The sequence below is a fragment of the Apteryx rowi genome, unplaced genomic scaffold (genome assembly GCF_003343035.1).
Source record: "Apteryx rowi isolate R43461 unplaced genomic scaffold, aptRow1 scaffold_65, whole genome shotgun sequence".
NCBI classification, from domain to species: Eukaryota; Metazoa; Chordata; class Aves; order Apterygiformes; family Apterygidae; genus Apteryx; species Apteryx rowi.
The window spans coordinates 1,869,866-1,887,344 of record NW_020450927.1 but is presented as its reverse complement, the minus strand read 5'-3'; the positions used below and the strand labels follow the sequence as shown (position 1 = coordinate 1,887,344).

General features: G+C 42.5%; 1 protein-coding gene across 14 annotated transcripts in view; it reads left to right on the top strand.

Annotated features, from left to right (window-relative positions):
• The window catches only part of ACBD6 (acyl-CoA binding domain containing 6), an 84,055-nt gene that overhangs the window by 20,304 nt on the left and 46,272 nt on the right, over positions 1 to 17,479 (top strand). For 13 of the 14 annotated variants that reach the window (XR_003256472.1, XR_003256471.1, XR_003256470.1 and 10 more), the window contains 2 exons: positions 9,644 to 9,749; positions 17,033 to 17,122. Coding sequence is in view for 11 of the 14 variants with exons in the window: in XM_026084642.1 (XP_025940427.1) it covers positions 9,644 to 9,749; positions 17,033 to 17,122 (196 nt within the window). In the remaining 3 variants the exon portion in view is untranslated. The remainder of the gene's footprint in view (positions 1 to 9,643; positions 9,750 to 17,032; positions 17,123 to 17,479) is intronic. The other variant, XM_026084640.1, reaches the window with a different exon arrangement.

Sequence of the window (17,479 nt, the reverse complement as noted above, 5' to 3'; positions counted from 1 at the left end):
ATGAGGACAGCTGTTCAGTTTGGGGGGGGGTTCAGTTCCATAGTAAATGCAAGACTACTAAGCATGGGTATGATCTTAACTCCAATATATAAATGATTGCCTGGAGAATCTTTAGGAATACAGCATCATATTTTTAATTAAAATGAAGAGTCAGAGAAGACTAAATTTTTCAGCAGTGTTTGCTGTCATGTTGCAGTCACCCAATTATGTGTGTGTTATCCTATTTGTTTTATGTCTTGCATCATTTTAGTCTCAGTAAATTAAAATATAAACACTGATTTCTTTTCACACACGCATATATATTCCCAAGCTTGCTAGGAATTCTCCCAAAGTGTTAAAACTCTAGCACAGCATTTCTGTGACTTGTAGTCACAAACTAATGAAAAATAAATCACGAGCAGGTGGTTCCAAGCTCTTTGCAAGGAGCTCAGGTAAAAATTGCTATGACTGTGTTCTGAATAAGCAAATGCGGCAGCAATTTTGCACTCAGCAGTAGTGTGGGCACTTCCTTAGGCATTGCAATCCGTTTTATAGCGAGATGGAAGGCTTGGCCAGGACTGGCCCTCTCTGCTTTGCACAGAGAGCCAACGCATCTTTAACTGATGCCTGGACCTTGACCAAAGGTGGGCAGGTATGACCTTGGTTTCACATTCTGCTTGAGAAATGGCACTTTCAGTACCCACAAGCTCCTTTTTTTCTTCTTCCTTGGACTGTCAGTGTAGGTCTTGGCTGACATCCTTGAGCTCATAAYGTGACCTTGTGGCTAAAATCCTGTTTGAGCTGTTTATTCAAGAGTTGAATGTATCAGTGCTGCCCGCTGTTGGATGCTGAGCCCTAGACATTTATTTCTACATCTTCCTGGAGGAGAGGCTGTCTCAAGTACCACCTGTGCCCCTTCCTGGTCACAAAATACAGCACAGTGTACAGGAAAACAGGGCTCGGCCTGGTTGCCTTAACTAGTCTAAATCTTCTTTTTGCTTTTGTTTTTATTTTCATGAGAACATGACACACGCAGGACTTGCAAATAACTGCAGCTTTAAATACTTTTTCCCCAGGTGTACCATGAGGAATATTTTGTGTGCCACACGTGTAGCAGTACGCTGATAGTTCTGTTCTAGTATAGCATGGCCTTAGTCCTTACAAAACAAGGCTGTAGACAGATGTACTCTCTGACATAGCCAGGATAGTTTGATTGCTGCCAGTTAAATAAAGTCTCCTAACGCTGCTGAAGCAGGATAGAAACACGCATGTGACCTGTTAACACAGCTCGCCTAGCAGACATCAGCATCTTCAACTGCAAGATATGACGTGAGCGTGTGTCATCACAGTATCTTGCCTGCGTGCAAGCTGTACAACTTCAACTTTCTCAGTGTAGTTTGCCATATAACCATATAATATGGCTTATATGTCTACTGCTTATTCTCTTACTAGAGCAAGGAATAAATCTGTGCAAGTACAGTACATCCTTAATGGTGGTGATTATATGATTAAAAGCATAGCCCTAAGTGACAAAATTGCACTGTTACGAAAACTGCAAGTAAGTTAGCCTAAGAAGGTTGGCACTGGGGCTCTAGATATTTAATTTGGCCTCCAAGTTTATCTAGAGCATGGAGTAAATTGGGCTGATGATAATACCAGCTTGCCTGAGAAGTGAAGTGACTTTCTGAGGCTGTTAAAAAGAAAGAAGAGGGGTGGGGGAAGGTGTTTTCTATAGGGAAGAAAAAGAATTAAGATACTAATTTTCTGTGTTTTGGTTCTAGGGGTTCCCTCATCTACAGATAAGCTCTAGGCTTTTGTCATCAGATTCAAGTTTTCACTTGACCAGTCCTAAGCTGGAAATCATGTGTGGTATTATACAATTATAGGCTTTCAGGTGTTGCACCAAAAGCTGGGAACTTCTTTGTACTTTAGGGTTTCGTTGGCTGCTGCATGTACCTAGTATGGTGTTTGAATGCAAGTAATGAAGGTTAGCTGCTGGAGAGTTACAGCATGCTCTAGAAAGCTGGGTTGGGGGCAGAAGGAGAAAGAAAACTTAATACCTTGAGTTAGCAAAAACTTCGCTACTTAGTAGGTACCAGAAAGTTCAGCATATGTCTGTGTACATGCAAGCTCATAGCCTAAGATCTGTGAAAAGGAACTTTGCAGACTGTTTTATTGACCCGGTTGTCAATGTTGGGTCTAATTCAGGCATTGAGACAAACTTGTCAAAATCAGGGTATAATTCAATCCACTTTAGTCTCTATTTCCCTGAGCTGTCGATGGGGTAAGTGTTTTCTAGTTAAGGGGTCATATTAAGAGAGAACGCCTGCATTCCTATTGTGGAATTAAGTGCTTGTTTCTTTAGGGTACAAATCTTTAAATGTTGGACAAAGTGGAGTTACCATACCCTGCCCTGAAGTCAGGTGGATGAGAAGTTGGAAGAACTGGAATGGTCCCAGGGCTCATTTTGCGTTGTCGCTAATTATCTCAAATGTTTCTGCTTTGAGGACAAGATAGAAAAATGTCTGGCTCACGTAAGTAAATTGCACTGATTCCAAATGAATTCAAGAGCATCTGTAGAAACAGGTTACGCTGATCTAATTAAATCAATTTAGAAACAAATTCAGTTAAATCAGTGCAATTTGTGTGTTCATAGATCAATCCTCAAATCAGGAGGAGGTCTCTTGAGCTAACAAGACATAGTAGTTATTTCCTTTGGGGTGCTGGGCACTGCTCATCAATTAGGAGTCGTTAATAAACCCTGGCAATRAAGAGCTGAAGTACCCCCAGTGACTAATGGGGAGCAGTTGCAAAATGTATTAGCATGGCCGTCTGCCTTTTGGTTCCTCTGCAAATCGCCTGTCTCACTTCGGGCRTTACACAAAAGTAATGCACGCGGTTCACTGATGATGGGACTTGGAGGTTCTGCTTGAAGGAGGGATTTAGAAATTGTCTGTGATTTCATACCGCTCAACCCAGCGTTGGTGGTTTATAGTGGTGGGTTTTGGTCTTTTTTTTTTTTTTTTCCATAATGCCATCAGAGGGTTTCACAACACTAGAGTAAGAAGATAAGAGAACTTGTCTACTCTGTCTAGTTTACATGTAAACTTTTTTTTTCCCACTGTTGCATAAAGCATTATGTCCATTTTCTGGTTTTATTACCCAAACAAAAGCAGAAGTAGTTGAGTTCTTCCATGGACAAATAATTATAATTACAGTTTCACAAACCTGGTAAATAAACAATGAAATGAGGTAGACTCATGTGTCACCAATATAAATCTAATCTAAGATACAAATTGAGGGAGATGCCAAAAATGCTGTAGAGGTGGAAATGCAACTTTAAAGTTATTTTTAAATATTTTTAAAGAGTTTTTTTTTTAAAAAAAAAAGCAGTTTACAAGTGTTTTTAGCAAATGAAAGCATTTACTTGGCAGATGGAGACCGTGGAAAAAAATGTTGCCAAATGTCCGCTTCCTTTTTCATTTAAAACAGGCAGCATCCTGTGCTGCGCGGAGGCTTTCTCAACCTTGTTGCTTTCATGCAGGGTTTTTCGGGCGTCCGCATGCGGGTAACGCAAGGAGATCAGCCGGATGGCGCCGAGGCCTCCTTGGGCTAAGTTTAAGCTTTTTCAGGACTGCGGGACGTGTAAGAAAGACGCCCTTTTCTGGTAGAAACTTCTGCCCTTTCCTGCAATGCCTGGAAGGAAAGGAAGCGAGATGCATCTCCTCGGAGGTGCCGGTTAAGAGCTGGGGATAAGTTTAGGCACCGGACGTAGAGCCAGGACTAAACTGTTAGGAAATGGCAGGCGGCGCCCCGTACCGCCACGCGCGCCGGGAGCCCGTCGGGTGCCGTGCAGCCTCGGAACCGCATTAATGCCGCTAGCGCCGGCGGCCATCTGGCCCCTCTGCCGGGCCGGGGCTGCGCGCCCCGTGATTGATGGGCTCAGGAATTGATTAGTTGTTCTGCGAGACAAATGAACTGTTTTGGCAGAAAATACCAGAGGTCGCCGCGTGTGGTCAGGCACAAAAGCTGCTGAATTTTAAAGAGCTGCTTCCAGCATCCATTGTGAAGATGCCGCTTCGGAGCAGCGAGAGCTTTTGAAAGCAGCCCGGCGCTCTGCAGTGTGCTTGGGGTTTTGTTCTTTCCTTGCTCCCCGTCTTCAGGAATGCCGGGATTGGGAATGAGCACAAAACTGCAGAGTTTAGGTGTAAAAATGGGACTGAGCATCCTTGGCTGGTTGGGAATTAAGGGCCTGCATTGGTTTTACGGGTGTGTTTATGTGGCTGCATCACAGGTGTCTGTCACTCACACAGATGTGGGGCTGTAAAATCCCTGTAGAAGAGCTTTTCCGCTTGTAGAGATCCCAAGCAGCCTGCAGCACACTCAGCCTTGTTGCAAATGAGAGCAATTTCTCAGAAACAAAACACCTGCAAATCCAAGCGCTTGAGTTACTGAGGGTTTTTTTTCTTTTTTTTCTTTCTTTTTTTTTTAACTTGGTGTAATTTAGAAATGGATCCTCTTTGCGTGATGTTTAGAGACCCCGACTTCAAGATTATTGCCAAGTTTATCCTGGCTTTCTTGCCCCCTCCTGTTTTATTTCCTTGGAGCAGTGACCCTCGGGATCCTGCTTTGTTGTGCAAAGGGGCTGTTTGCTTTAGGCTTTCCTTCCCTTTGGGAGGCTCTGCATCGGTAAATGGCAGCTCCTCTTTGGGGTTTTCGCTGCCGCCTCCTCTCTCGTGATGCTGCTAATCTACCAAAGTGCGTGTGCATTTCTGTGATGGGTGGGGAATTGGATGACACATGTCTTACTATGTCCCAGCCGCTCTCCAAGGACAGCACACAAGTGTGCAGGCAAGTGGGCAACACTTCCCCTGGGAAAGCCTGCTGGTTCAAAATAAACTTGAGTTATGGATTTATTCAGCTTGTAAAACCTCAGCTGGCATAAATAATTGAGAAAGCAAAGGTTTGTCTGTGGTGCATACCTCTGGGACACGCTCCTGCCTCCCTCCCTCCCACCACCTTTTCTTATGAAAATGATCCCAGTTGCACTGATAGATAATAACAACACCAAGCAATTAAAAGCTATGGGTGGCTGGAGAGAGGAGAAAAGGTTCAGTTAATGAGCTTTTCCTCTTCCTGTGCCCAGGAGAGCCTCAGAAGTGACGAGGCGATTAAAGCGAAGAGATAATTATAGATTATGTGAAAATGGGTCCCTTGGGGGCCGAGGGCCTCGACATAGACAGTAACTGTTGCAAGTGCCTCTTGGCTCCCGCGGGCTGCCGCCTCCGCGCGTGGCTGAGCTCCGGCTCGCTGGCAGCGCCGTGCCAGGCAGGCGGGCGAAGCCACCTGTTTGCAGCACCCGAGGCTCTCGCCACGCCGGGGCCGCTCCCCAGGCGGGTCCTCGCCAGGCCACTCCGCATCAGCCCTGCGGCGGGGAGAGGATGCCCAAAGCTGCAGCAGCAGCAGGTCACCGGCCTCTGCCCAGAGCTTCGTGCTAGAGGTAACCCACGAGGAGGAGGAGGGAAACAGTCAGGCGGGGAGGATGCTCTCGGTGAGGTCAGGAGGCCTGAGAAGACTTGAACGTTTGAATTTCAAGTCTCTTCTGTGCCTCTTCCTGACTGTCTCTGCGGCTGTTGGGAGAGCAAGTAGGTATATGATGTTACAGGTAGGATGGAAGTAAAGCCCTGGCAGCAGATGTTTGCTTGTGAGCTGTTTTAAAACCATTGGCTCAACACCTGTATAGTTTGGGTAGCTTCTGAAGAAGCCTTGTGAAGCCTTCCAAGATTGCAAAGGCTGCAGCCATGGCTTGGTTTAAGTTCTTCCCCATCCTTTATTTAAGGATTGAAAAAGCTCTGCATGCGCTACCTATGGCAACAGATATGGTTCAGGTTGGTTGCGGATCAGGGCTGACACCGCTTCCGGTGGAGGCAGGAGAGCAGAAGAAAATCACTTTGCAGGTAGAACATGCGCAGGCAAAGGAGGAGAAGAGAAACCCTTTTGGCCAACCTTAAAAAAAAGAAATAGGTGTAAACACGTTCACCACTATTGCAGACTATTAAATGGCCACTGATTTGAAAAGTCTAGCTAAGTAAAAAGAGACGGTGCTTGTATGTCACAGTGTGCTGTAGAAATAAGACTACTTCTTGCGGTCTTCCTTTAGCTACACTTTTTTAAAAAAAAAAAAAAATCTGTATGTATTTCCATGTTGGAGTTTCATGGTCTTTCCCTCTGCAGATGTCTTGAATGCTGTGTTTTTCTTCAAATGGAGGTTTGTTTGTTTTTTTAATATAGAAATGGTAGATTCTGTTTTTCTCTTTTCTGTAGCATTATTTGAGCAACCTCATTGCGGTGTTACTTACTCCCATACTTCTGATGTGTTTCTGTCTGGGATTTTAGGCTCTGTTTCCACCAGCTTCAAGGCCTTGCTGCCAGCTCGGACCAGTTTCTTATGCAGAGTGCAAATACCCGCTAGGGACTGGCCTGAAAGCACTTCATGCACTTTGCTTTGTTGTAACTACTACTGTGGAGGGCTTTTTCTGCATGTATACGTAGACACATGAAATAAAGGGCAAAACCGAGCTCACTGTTGCAAGGCTTTTTCTAAGCTATGTTTATTTGTCCTGTGTAGTTTTGAATACGAAGTCGACCAATAGCAATAACGTCTTTACTGCATTGCATTCACATCCTGCAAGTGGAGTGTTTTTTCCAGTATTGGTCCCTCAAAAATCCAGGTGAAACTCCAATCCTTTTCTGAGCTTTTTTTCTCTGTTTTCCTTCACTTTTTTTGGCATGTGAGTAGATCCAGTTCTTCTAAATGTCTGAGATGGAGCTTCCTGGCACTGCTCGTAGGTAAAAGTCTTTAACAAAGACTGGTTAGACTTCCCTTGCATCTATTTCGGAACGGGGTTATTTCTCTTTGTCAAATTTGTAGAATGGCTGGGGAGAGAATATGCATTAAGACACACACACCCCTCTTTTCTTAAGGCAGGGGGAGTTGTTTAAAGCTTGAAAAATAAATGCATGGTGGAAAGATGAAATTTCCCGAAACCTTATCTTCCTGTGGGGAAATTGCTTTGCTATCCTGGAATAAATCCACTGTGGAGACTGTGTTCTGAAATAAAGATGGTTTTCTGGAAGGGGAATATATAGAGCATTTAGAGAGGGAGTTATTTTAGAAAAGCTAAATTATATCCAAATAGCTGTGTCAATCAGTTTGCCCCTACGGACGGTGATATCCTTGGGAAAAGATTGTCGAGGTTTTGTCTGGGAGCTGTGGTAGAAAGACTGCCTGGTTTTGCTACGTCACAGCTTGCGTGGGAGAGCCTGTAGCCTGCTCCCCGTGGGGGAGCCTGCAGGATCACTTGCCGTCTCGCTTCCATGTGCCACCTCCTCTGCTGGTACCTGTGGTGTGCAGAAATGCCCGTTCTCCAGCTGACTTGGTGGGTGTCATTGCCAGGGGCAGCGGGTACAGCCTGAACTCACGGTTATGGCACAGAAGATCATCCAGAAATAACTGTGACTGATCTTTTCACTTCTCTAGCAAGGAGAGACTAGACTCTGCTTTGATGTTACAGGAGAAAGAATGATGTGTACTAAAGGAAATGGGTGAGAGCGTGTGTGTTTGTATGAAGGAGAAAGCTGTCGGAAGCCGTATGCATGCCATAAAGGCATGCAGATAACGAACTCCCTCGTGGGTCTGACCTCCTCCAGCAAGCCCCCATTCTTATGGAGGATTTCCTTTGGGGCTCTCAGGTCTGAGTTCTGCTGAACAACTGAACCCTCATAAGTTCAGATGACTGAAAACTGGGAATGTCATGGGAAAGGCTAACTACTTCCTATTAGTAACTCTTGTGAAACTGTCAAATCCCATAACAAAGTCGATGGAGCAACTGTTTTCATGTGGAAACCAGAAAAGGAGAAAAGTGTATAGTGTTTTTTATTTACTTTTAAACAATGCAACTGTGACCTCTTTTCTTTACTGCTCACCAGGAATACAGTTGTATCAGTGTATCTGTACCTAAAGACATTATTATGAAGATGCCTCATGCTAGTATGATATAGCCCCCTTTCAAAGAAGAATCAGCTGTGCTGGAATAAATAGTTTTCTACTGGCATACCAGCATGCAAGACAGGAGAGTTGTACTCAGCCATACTGCTATAGTTAATGTCCCATCTTAACTCGGGGATCTGTGAAGTCCTTGGTTCTTCCTGGCTTTTGGCCAAGGGCTTTACTTTTTTTTTTTTTTTTTTTTTGGACTGCGGGGATTAAGACAAAGCTTGACTATGTTCCCAACTTGGAGCGGCAGGCTGGAATGTGGAGAAGGACCAGCATGTGCTTGTGCCAGGATGCCAACATGTGCTTGTTCAGGCCTGCTTGCAGGCAGGCAGATCGGCAAGTTGTGGAGTTGCTGGTGTTTGAATTAGACATAGCTTCTTCTACATCTAAGTGCACTACCATGGCTTCAGAAAACATGTTAAAACTTCTGTTCTTACCAGCCAACCAAACAGTCTAATTTAATGAAGTTAAGACCTCCTACAGATTCTTAAAACATTATGGAAGAGCTTTGTACAAGTAACTGAAGCCACAGAGCTTCATAGCAAGTCAAAAAGCAAATGTTAGGAAGCTTGAGGAAAGGAATAGAGAGCAGAATGAAGACATCATTATCCTACTGTATAAATCTGTGCGCTTGCATATTTAATATAGCATGCAGTTTAACCCATCTCAGAAAGGATGTAGTAAAACCAGGGAGACTGAAGAGGATGAAAGAGGGGTATCGGAGAAAGAGTGGAGTTTCTGTATGAGGAGACAGCGTGGGCTAAGAGGAGGGATTGATCTGAAGGAAAGATGGTGTGTGTAGTCATGTGAGAGGTCTGTGGAGAGTATGAAGTAGGTGAATAAAGAACAATTACTCAACAAAGAGTACCCAATAATATCAGCCATCTGTTTTAAAACCATTAAAAGAAAGTATTTACTCAATAGTCACCCCTTTGTGTACACAATACTAAGCTGTAGGGCTCATCCTTCTGAGAAGTGAAGAGTATAAATGCGTTAAGAAGCAGCAAGAGTGGAGAAAAGGACCTGAAAAAGGCTGATAAATGTGACTGGATGCAGCCTCTGGCTGGAGAAATCCTTAAGCCACTGAATTTTGGAAGCTGGCTTTGACCCAGGGACAGATTGCTTTGCGTAGATCCTGTTTCTCCTCTTTCCTCTAAGCCTCCATTAGTGGCCACTGTCAGAGATGTATGGCACTGGAGGAACTTTTGGTCTGGCCCAGAGTGGATGCTCTTATAAGTCTGTTTGTATAGCAGGGAGAAGAAAAGCTTTAGCCTTTTATCTTCTCTGGGATTGCAGTGATTTATACCAAGACAGAACTTGTTCCATGTTGGCTAACTTTGTAGACTCCTTGTGGCAGTTCACAGGAGCAAGCAGACTTTTGCCCTGGTATAATATAGTTTAAAAACAATCTTTGTTTTCTAGAAAGCAGGATCTTCTGTCTCTTCTCTTGGAAAAAACAGTATTCTGCATGTACAACACTAGAAGACTGTTTTACTCCAGCGATACTGTTGAAATGGATGTGTCTGTAGCTAAGCTAGAGCGTATGATGTGTATGTGGCCTTTGTGTTACGCGATAAGACAACATTTCTTTTGCTGTTTCCTGAATAGGGAGGAGGACAAGAACATTTTTGATTACTGCAGAGAAAACAACATTGACCATGTAACCAAAGCCATTCGATCAAACAATGTGGACGTGAATGTCGCCGATGAGGAGGTATGGAGAAAAAGATAAAATCCATCAATCTTAATTGTTTTGTGTGTTCACAACTCCAGGCCTTTTTGGAATTCCCAGTTTAGGATTGGTACAGTCAGGTACTACAGTGGCTGGACAAACACTTGGTCATTGAGACAAGTGTAATCTATCTTAAAGTAGCAATAGCTTTCCCCGGCTTTCTAGTAGTGTGGATGTACAAACTGTGATGCCGTGACATATCAGAAAATGTCCTATGTTATTTTAGCAACAGCAGCTGCAACTTGCAGTGTAAGATCTGCTCAGTAGCCCCTTTCCCCATCTTGTGCATTAAATGTGGTCAAACAGAAGTAAGAAGCGAGGGAAATGGCTTTTCTAGAAACAGCAGCCAGTTGATCAGTGAACTCATTTTGCCACTCCGTTCAAGGGTAAAGTAGTCAAGATTTCTTTTATGTCATCCCAAGCTATACAGGCTGGGCTAGACGTCATTTGGCTTCCTTATCGTCCGCTAGGCAGAGGGCTAGAGAGCGACTCTGGCTGTGCTTAGCTTCATGAAAATGGTGGCTTCATCCAATCTTTTTCAGCTTATCAGTCCGAGTCAAAGCACCATTTCCCCATGGGGAGCTATACGGACATTGAGCAAGGCTTTAAGAAAGACAGATGTCTAAAATTGTGAGTTGACTTGATCTTTTTTTGGTAAAAGTAAACATTTTAAGTGGGCAGTCACATTCTTGTTCATCCTTCAGGAAATGTAGTGGTATCAGTTTTGTCATGGTGGTTTCAGTGCTTACATACTGCCACCTAGCCCTGCTCTTGGTCCGTAGTAGCTACGGCTGCATTTGCCCGCTGCTTCCCAGCACATTGTGTTTTGGTGAACAGATGAAGTGCTTACACATTCATAGACTGAGACGCCACAAATTCAGTTGGGTTCTCTTGTAGCTCTAAGCAGATTTCTGCCCTCTGAGCCATGACAGCCCCGGCTGGGGCTCTGAATGCTGATGGCAGGGACTTTTATTATTAATCAGGAATTCATGTGAATTAATTTTCAGAGGAGAGGGAGGTTGTTCACAATCAGGGTTGGAATTTCACATCATAAATTCAATGAACTGAAACTGTCACGTGCAACAGTCACTGCAGCAGCGTTGTGGCTGAGCTCCATCCGTCCCTCCGCTGACCACAGGTGACAGAAGTAAATGTTCAGGACAGCCGCTCAGAACAGGGCTGAAGTCCTTTCATTGATAAAAGCTCATTTTTGTGGTTATGTGCTTGCATTAAGTGTATGGTAATATTATGTTGCAATTGCTTCCTTTCCATTGAAAAGATGCTCTTACATAGTTAGCAGGGTTCAGAAGTGTGTAACTTCCTTTGTGTTCAAATAACAAATGTGCATGTTTTCAGACAAGAACATTTTGGTTTTAAAAAGTCATAACATTTTCTGAAAGATGATCGAAATGTTTTTGTGTTCTCGCAACATAAATGCTAAGAGACAGATGTGAAAACTGTCAGGTTACATCCTCCTTGAGAATTGTTTATGAATCTTTGATGTAAGAGAAGAACTAATTTAGAAATAGCAGCTATTAGCATGCGACTGTTGCAGGGCGTGGAATTGCTTCAGCACAGATAGGAAACCTCTGAAACCCTGCCTACCTGCGATAGGTCACTGGTGCAAAATTCACCCGTACACGAGACTCTTAGCAGCCTCAGTTACTGTGGCTTACCCCAGCAAATGCTCTAACAGAAAAGTAGGAATTTTTTTTGGCAAGTGCTGGTTTCCTTAGCTTGGTTCTTAGCTTGTATATATATATTATACATGTGTATGTGTATATGTATATATAGATTTTAACCAAAAAGAAAAATCTGAGAGAAAAAAATTTTTCACAGTATCTTAAGGAGCTGAAACCATTAACAATGTTGTTTGGTATCCAAACATGTTCTTCAAAATCAGGAGGGTAGCTTATTTTCCAATATCGTGCAGGCTGATTGAAGTTTTAGAACCTATTTTAGAAGAGMTATAACCCAGACCAAGCCTTTGGTAGAATGAAGTGTATGAAAGCATAATCTTGTCATTTTTATTAACTATTTTAGTGTTACTGTATAAATACATCCTGCCATATCCAAAAGATGCATCTCCTGGCCCTCTGAACATAACTCACGCTGTCASTTTTTTGATTTAAATGCCAATAAATTTAAAATGGCTGTATGGATACATACAAAGAGTTAACTTATTATGGAACAAAATCTGCTGAAGCACTGAGTAGTCTCCTGCTAAAGTATTAAAGAAGCCAGGCACATCTTTTCCTTGTACGATAATGACTTGCCTGAGGTTGTAAGATGCTTAGATTGTATCTGCACTTGTTTGGACTGTATCTAATTGCATTCTCCCCTTTTTTTGCAAATCTGAGGTAAGTTAGCAAAAGGAGAAAAGAGATCCAAAATACAAATGTAAAACAGGGACAAGACTCCTTACTAGAAGCAAAAGGATTTCAGAAAGGGCAGGAGACCTCTCTAGGTTTTGGAGATGCATTTGGCAACTTTTGAAGAATAAACTGTCTTCTCTCCTAGAAAAGAAGAGAGAAAAAATCCCTCATACAGCACTCAAGCCAGTGTACCTGCTAACAGTTCAGATATAATAAATTTCAATTTAGAATTAAACAAAGAATCTAATGACAGTAATCATGTACAAGCTTCCATTTACTGTATCTAAATTGCCCAGAGTTCAACAGAACAGCTTGCATTCRCTTAGAAGTAGCACAGACTTTAAAAAAAAAAAAAAAAGAAARAAAAAAAAAAAAAGAAAAAACCCTTCCATGTGTCAGCAGGACTAATGAAATAAGAAATGAACTCTGGCTGTAGGACTTCAGGCACATTCTGATATTGTAGATTGCTGCCTTTTTGAGGACAATATTTCTTCAACCTTTAACAAACCAGAARTTGTTCGGAGGCAGAGGTGAGTTGCTTTTGTAACTTGTGCCAGGGGCTGTGGAGGCTGTAGATAGAGGGTTTTTTTCCAATTGTTGAAGAAATTGTCCTAAACAAGCACATTACCTGTATACAGGATTTACACCCTTGCTAAAAATATAATGAAAGACAGCTGAAACAGTTGGGGGACAGCTTGGTCCCTGGTGCTCATGCTTTAGAGACAGCAAATGCCAAACTGATGCCAACTTCTAAGGAAAGGTTAGAAGAAAAATGGGGTTGAAGAAGCATCATGCTTCTCTGTCTGCAAGCTTGTTCCCCAGACATTTTAAAGCTCTGAAAGCAAGTGACTTCCAAATCAAATCTCAAGTTTACCTGTGTAATTGCTACAACTGCTTTCCCATTCACCAATTTGGCTCTCATCGGTGGGGATGCAGCCATTAGATATGTCTCTTCGTAACTACCAGTAATAACATGCTCGCCACAAGTTAGAGAGGCTCTCCGGTTTACAGTGATTACAGCAGCAAACACTGTACCTGGAAGTATAGCTTAGTACTGTAGAGTATCCGTTCCGCTTGGCTTTGTTCTTCTCTTTCTCTGCACTGGCTAATTGATGGGAAAATTATTCCCATCCGTCTGTCTGCTGAGACTCGGTGTATTTGAGACAAATCCCCGTCCTGTGCTTTGTTTGCGAACACCCTGTGACTTGGAGCTGAGCAAAACTGATATGCTGTTGGCTTGAGAAGCTGCTGCAGAAGCCAGCCAAGCTGGCAGTGGTAACCCGAGCGAAGCACGGAAGATTTAAGAGGCAGGGTTAGTGCACTGGAGCTATTTTTATGCTTTTTTTTTTATTAAATAATTTAGCGGCAGGGGAAAATGCATCCTCTCAAGTAACTTCTGCAACAACTGTTGAGATTGTCCACTCAGTTTAAGTTTGGTTTATCTCTGAGGGAAGGTGTGGGKTTTTTTTTTCTTTTCTTTTTTTAATAGGCAAGGTAAATAAGTAGCTTTTGTAGCTGGCTAAGTGTATTAGCTGGAACTCCTGAACCTTTTCTGGATATTATGCAAGTAATGCAGAATAATTTCTTGTTTTACAAACAACTTTCTTAGCAATGCTTATTGTTATGTAGTAACTAGATTGAGTTTCTTCTGCAGGTATTTTTATTTCCATATCAGGTGGTGTGCTCTTGCAGGGAAGGACTCCAAAGTCCTTTGCACCCTATGTTTAGGGGATAATACGCATGCTACTAGAATGCAGCCATTTCTKGGGTGGAACATGTCAGCTTTTTAATAGTGCACAATTACGATGCAGAATCATTTAAGGCACTAATTGGAAAATATTGTATCCATTTAGAATTGCAGAGAAAATATATAGGTAAGCAGAGTGTAATTACCCAAAGTGGAATTGGCCCAAGACTTGAAATCCATACTCCTGCAAAGAGCACAAGGAGACTTTTAATGACTRCAGATGATCAGGCTTCAGTTTCTTGTCTTGTTTAAAAGGCAGCAGAACTTGCAGCAGAACCAGCCTTCCACTATATAGGAAGGGACCAGTCCTGTAGTGTTTCAATAATGCTGCATTTACAAAGCTGGCAGCCCTTTTCCTCCCAAACTATTGTTTTTTCTTTATTGGTCTTGGCCAAGCTCAACACTGATGAAATTACATTTTGCTCGTCTGGAGACATATGCAAACCAACATATTATAGCCACTAATTTATAACACTATTTTTGGTATTTAAAGGATAAAAATGGCTTTATTTTGCCCTGTAATTGCACAATAATTATTGTTTGGTTACAGTACTATTCCTATACAATACATCATTCCAGTTTATACATGTGAAGTATTTATCGCATTTAGGCATGTTGCAGATAAAGTGCTGCTTTTGCTTCTTTCTTCTGAAAAACATCTGTGGCACAAAGAAGTTTGTATTACTTGTCCAACTGAAATGCTAAATCGTAAGTAATTAGTACAGAGTTGAATTAAGAATGTTAAAAATGAATTCAAGAGCTTTCCATGTTTACCAATTGTTTTAAATTAGACTCTTTCCCCCTTTTAGACTTTGATTGTGGTGTTGAATGAACATTAATCATTAAATGGCCCATGGATGTCATCAGTGCTTCCATAGAAAGTCATTGTCAGAAAATTCATTCTAATTCAAGGTTAATTAGTGTAACATTAAAATTATGTGTTACAAAAATTAATTACTTGCTGGGTCAAAAAGTGTGTTAAAAAGCTTAATGCCTTGTGTCTGAGATTGCATTTCCTTACTCAAAATAATGTTCTACCTCTGCTGCCCTTCTGAAGAATATCTAACAGCAGATGTGTGAGCTTTGGTTGCAGGTGTCTTCTACCCATCCTGCGATTTGGCACTGTGGTTGGGAAATTTGGCTCGCAGTTCCCATTAGCAGATAAATCGGGTTGCTCACCTCGTTCCCTACTGCTGTGTCAAGAGATTTATAACCAGGCACGGGCTCATGTAACTCATTTCAGCTTTGAAGGTCTGTGAATATTTTGTATAACATACTGGAAAACACGAGTTGGTCTGACAGTGTCACAGGTAGGGGAATGATTTCCTACTCATCCGCAGGGCGATTTCCAAAGAATCTCCTGCAAGCRCACCATTTGCTATATGCTAAATCAGGAGAGACTCATACTAACAGGGAGTTTAATAAGCRTACACAGTAAACAGTGAAGCAAAACTTCTATCTTAAACTATTTGGGGCTTTCTGTTTGACTTGCCAGTGTATAAAATCTTCTATGTGTCACAGGAGAGTTTTGGACCTACTTGTTAAAAGGCTCTGTTACTGCTTTGGATGCWTTTCGTGTCTGATTATCAGAGGATAAGCGCTCCAGCCTCGGTGCARGGTTGTTAAAGTATATGAAACTGTATCATAACTCTACTTTGACCTATTACGAAAACAAGCATTACCTTTCACAGGTGTGCATATTCTGGTAGGCTGGTATCAGAGTGCTTTCGATGAACTCAACTGAAAACCTTGATTTCAGTTCACTGGGCTCTGTGGTTCTGCAGCCCTTTCCAAGGCCAGCTGCAGTCTGACTTTGGACCCTTCAGGCTTTGGAGCACCTGAGTTCAGACCCTTAGGAAATGGCTGCTTTTTGGGCAGGGACCTGTTCCTAGCTGTGGTAGATGGCAGAGGAGAGCAGCTCCAAGTGTGGATGTGTCAGCATCCACAGGTGTAATTTTCATCTGTTCCAGTCTATTTCCTCCTCTGCTATGTATAAATATTTTGTTCTTGATCACTAAAGGGCAATTTTGCAGGTCAGGAGATGAATTGACATTGCACAGCAAAACAAGTGAATGCTTCAAGAGCTTTGAATTGYTGGGTGCTCTCTTCAAATAGCTTGGAGGAGTGTAAGGAGGTGACAGCGGTGTCGTGTTGGAGTCTGCTCATACTTCTACMCCTCCAGCCCAGCCGTTCCTTTTAATAGAGGATATGTCTCGAGGGAAGAGATTGAAGGGGAGCTAAAGGCTATCTTGAAGTTCTTTTTGCTTTAGCATCATCTTTTGCCCTGTCTTATCTTAATCCTTGCTAAAAGTGGCATAAAGCAGGGATTTGAGTTTAATATGGGGGAAGAAAATTCCACATGACAACCTCACCCTGCCCACAGCAGGCTGTTAAGCTCTGCCTCAATCAGAGGAGTGCTTAGTATCCAGAACTTGGGGATGTCCTTGACAAACATGAAGATCTGAACTTTCATTACATCCCCTCATAGGGGTGGCAGAAGCACGTAGAAAGACCTCAGGTGCAGAGATTTGTTGAAAGGAGATGCAAAGAAAAGTACAGTGGTTTGGGAGGAGCTTGAAGTATGGATGTAGCAACCCACATTGCGGAGCTGAGCAGGGAACAGTTGTGGGTGATACCTGCTCAGTCACCCAGTTTTAATCTTCTGCTGCAGGAGAGGCAGGGTCCATTGGCTGAGGGTTTCATATCTGTCAGAGGGATGAGCTTTTTGGCACTTGGGGTCCTGTCGCCTTAGGCGGCTTTGAAAAGCTTATCGTTACTGTGCAAGTCTTTGCTCCCGAAACAGTCAGAGGCATCAAAATCCCAAATCTATATAAGAAAGCAAATCATGTTATGGCTACTGCTTTTCACACCTTGCTGATTTTTTTCCTCTAAATTATTGCTAACTTGTGGTTTTGGTGCTAAAGGAATGCAGAATSAAGCCATGCCTCACTTCTAGTATTTCTAGCATTACTCTCTTAAGTCCAAATCGGGAGCAATGGTATGTTGCATACTAATCTCAGCAAATTTTTTTTAAAAACAGTCAGTGTTTATTTTATTAATGGTCCTCAGGGCTCTATAGCAAGACTGATTCTTTCTACACTGCTTTTGGCTGACCTGGTTAATTTTCTTTTGGATGTTTGTAGGGCAGGGCACTGCTCCACTGGGCTTGTGACAGAGGACACAAGGAGCTCGTTTCAGTACTGTTGCAACATGCTGCTGATGTTAACAGCCAGGTAAGAAAGGAATGAAAAGCTGAACTTGAATGATGTTTTGTATTACCTCCTGACTAAATGTTTCACATGAAACTGAATTGTTCCAAGACTTCATAGCAAATTCTTCCAGAGCATTTATCACAGAAAAGAGCATCTAAAGAGATAGCCTGCGAAAAATAGCAGAATTCAATTGCATGAAATGCATGTGCGTGTGAGGGGCTTTTTTCAGTTCCCAGTGAAATTCTCCTTTCAGTAAAGTTTTTGACTACCTGGCCATCACTTCCTATATGACTTGTGGTACTGTTGACAAGAGATGTTTCTTAAGTGCTGGGTGTTTGGTACATAAAGTACCAAACTTACAGAAAGTGTGTTCTTTTG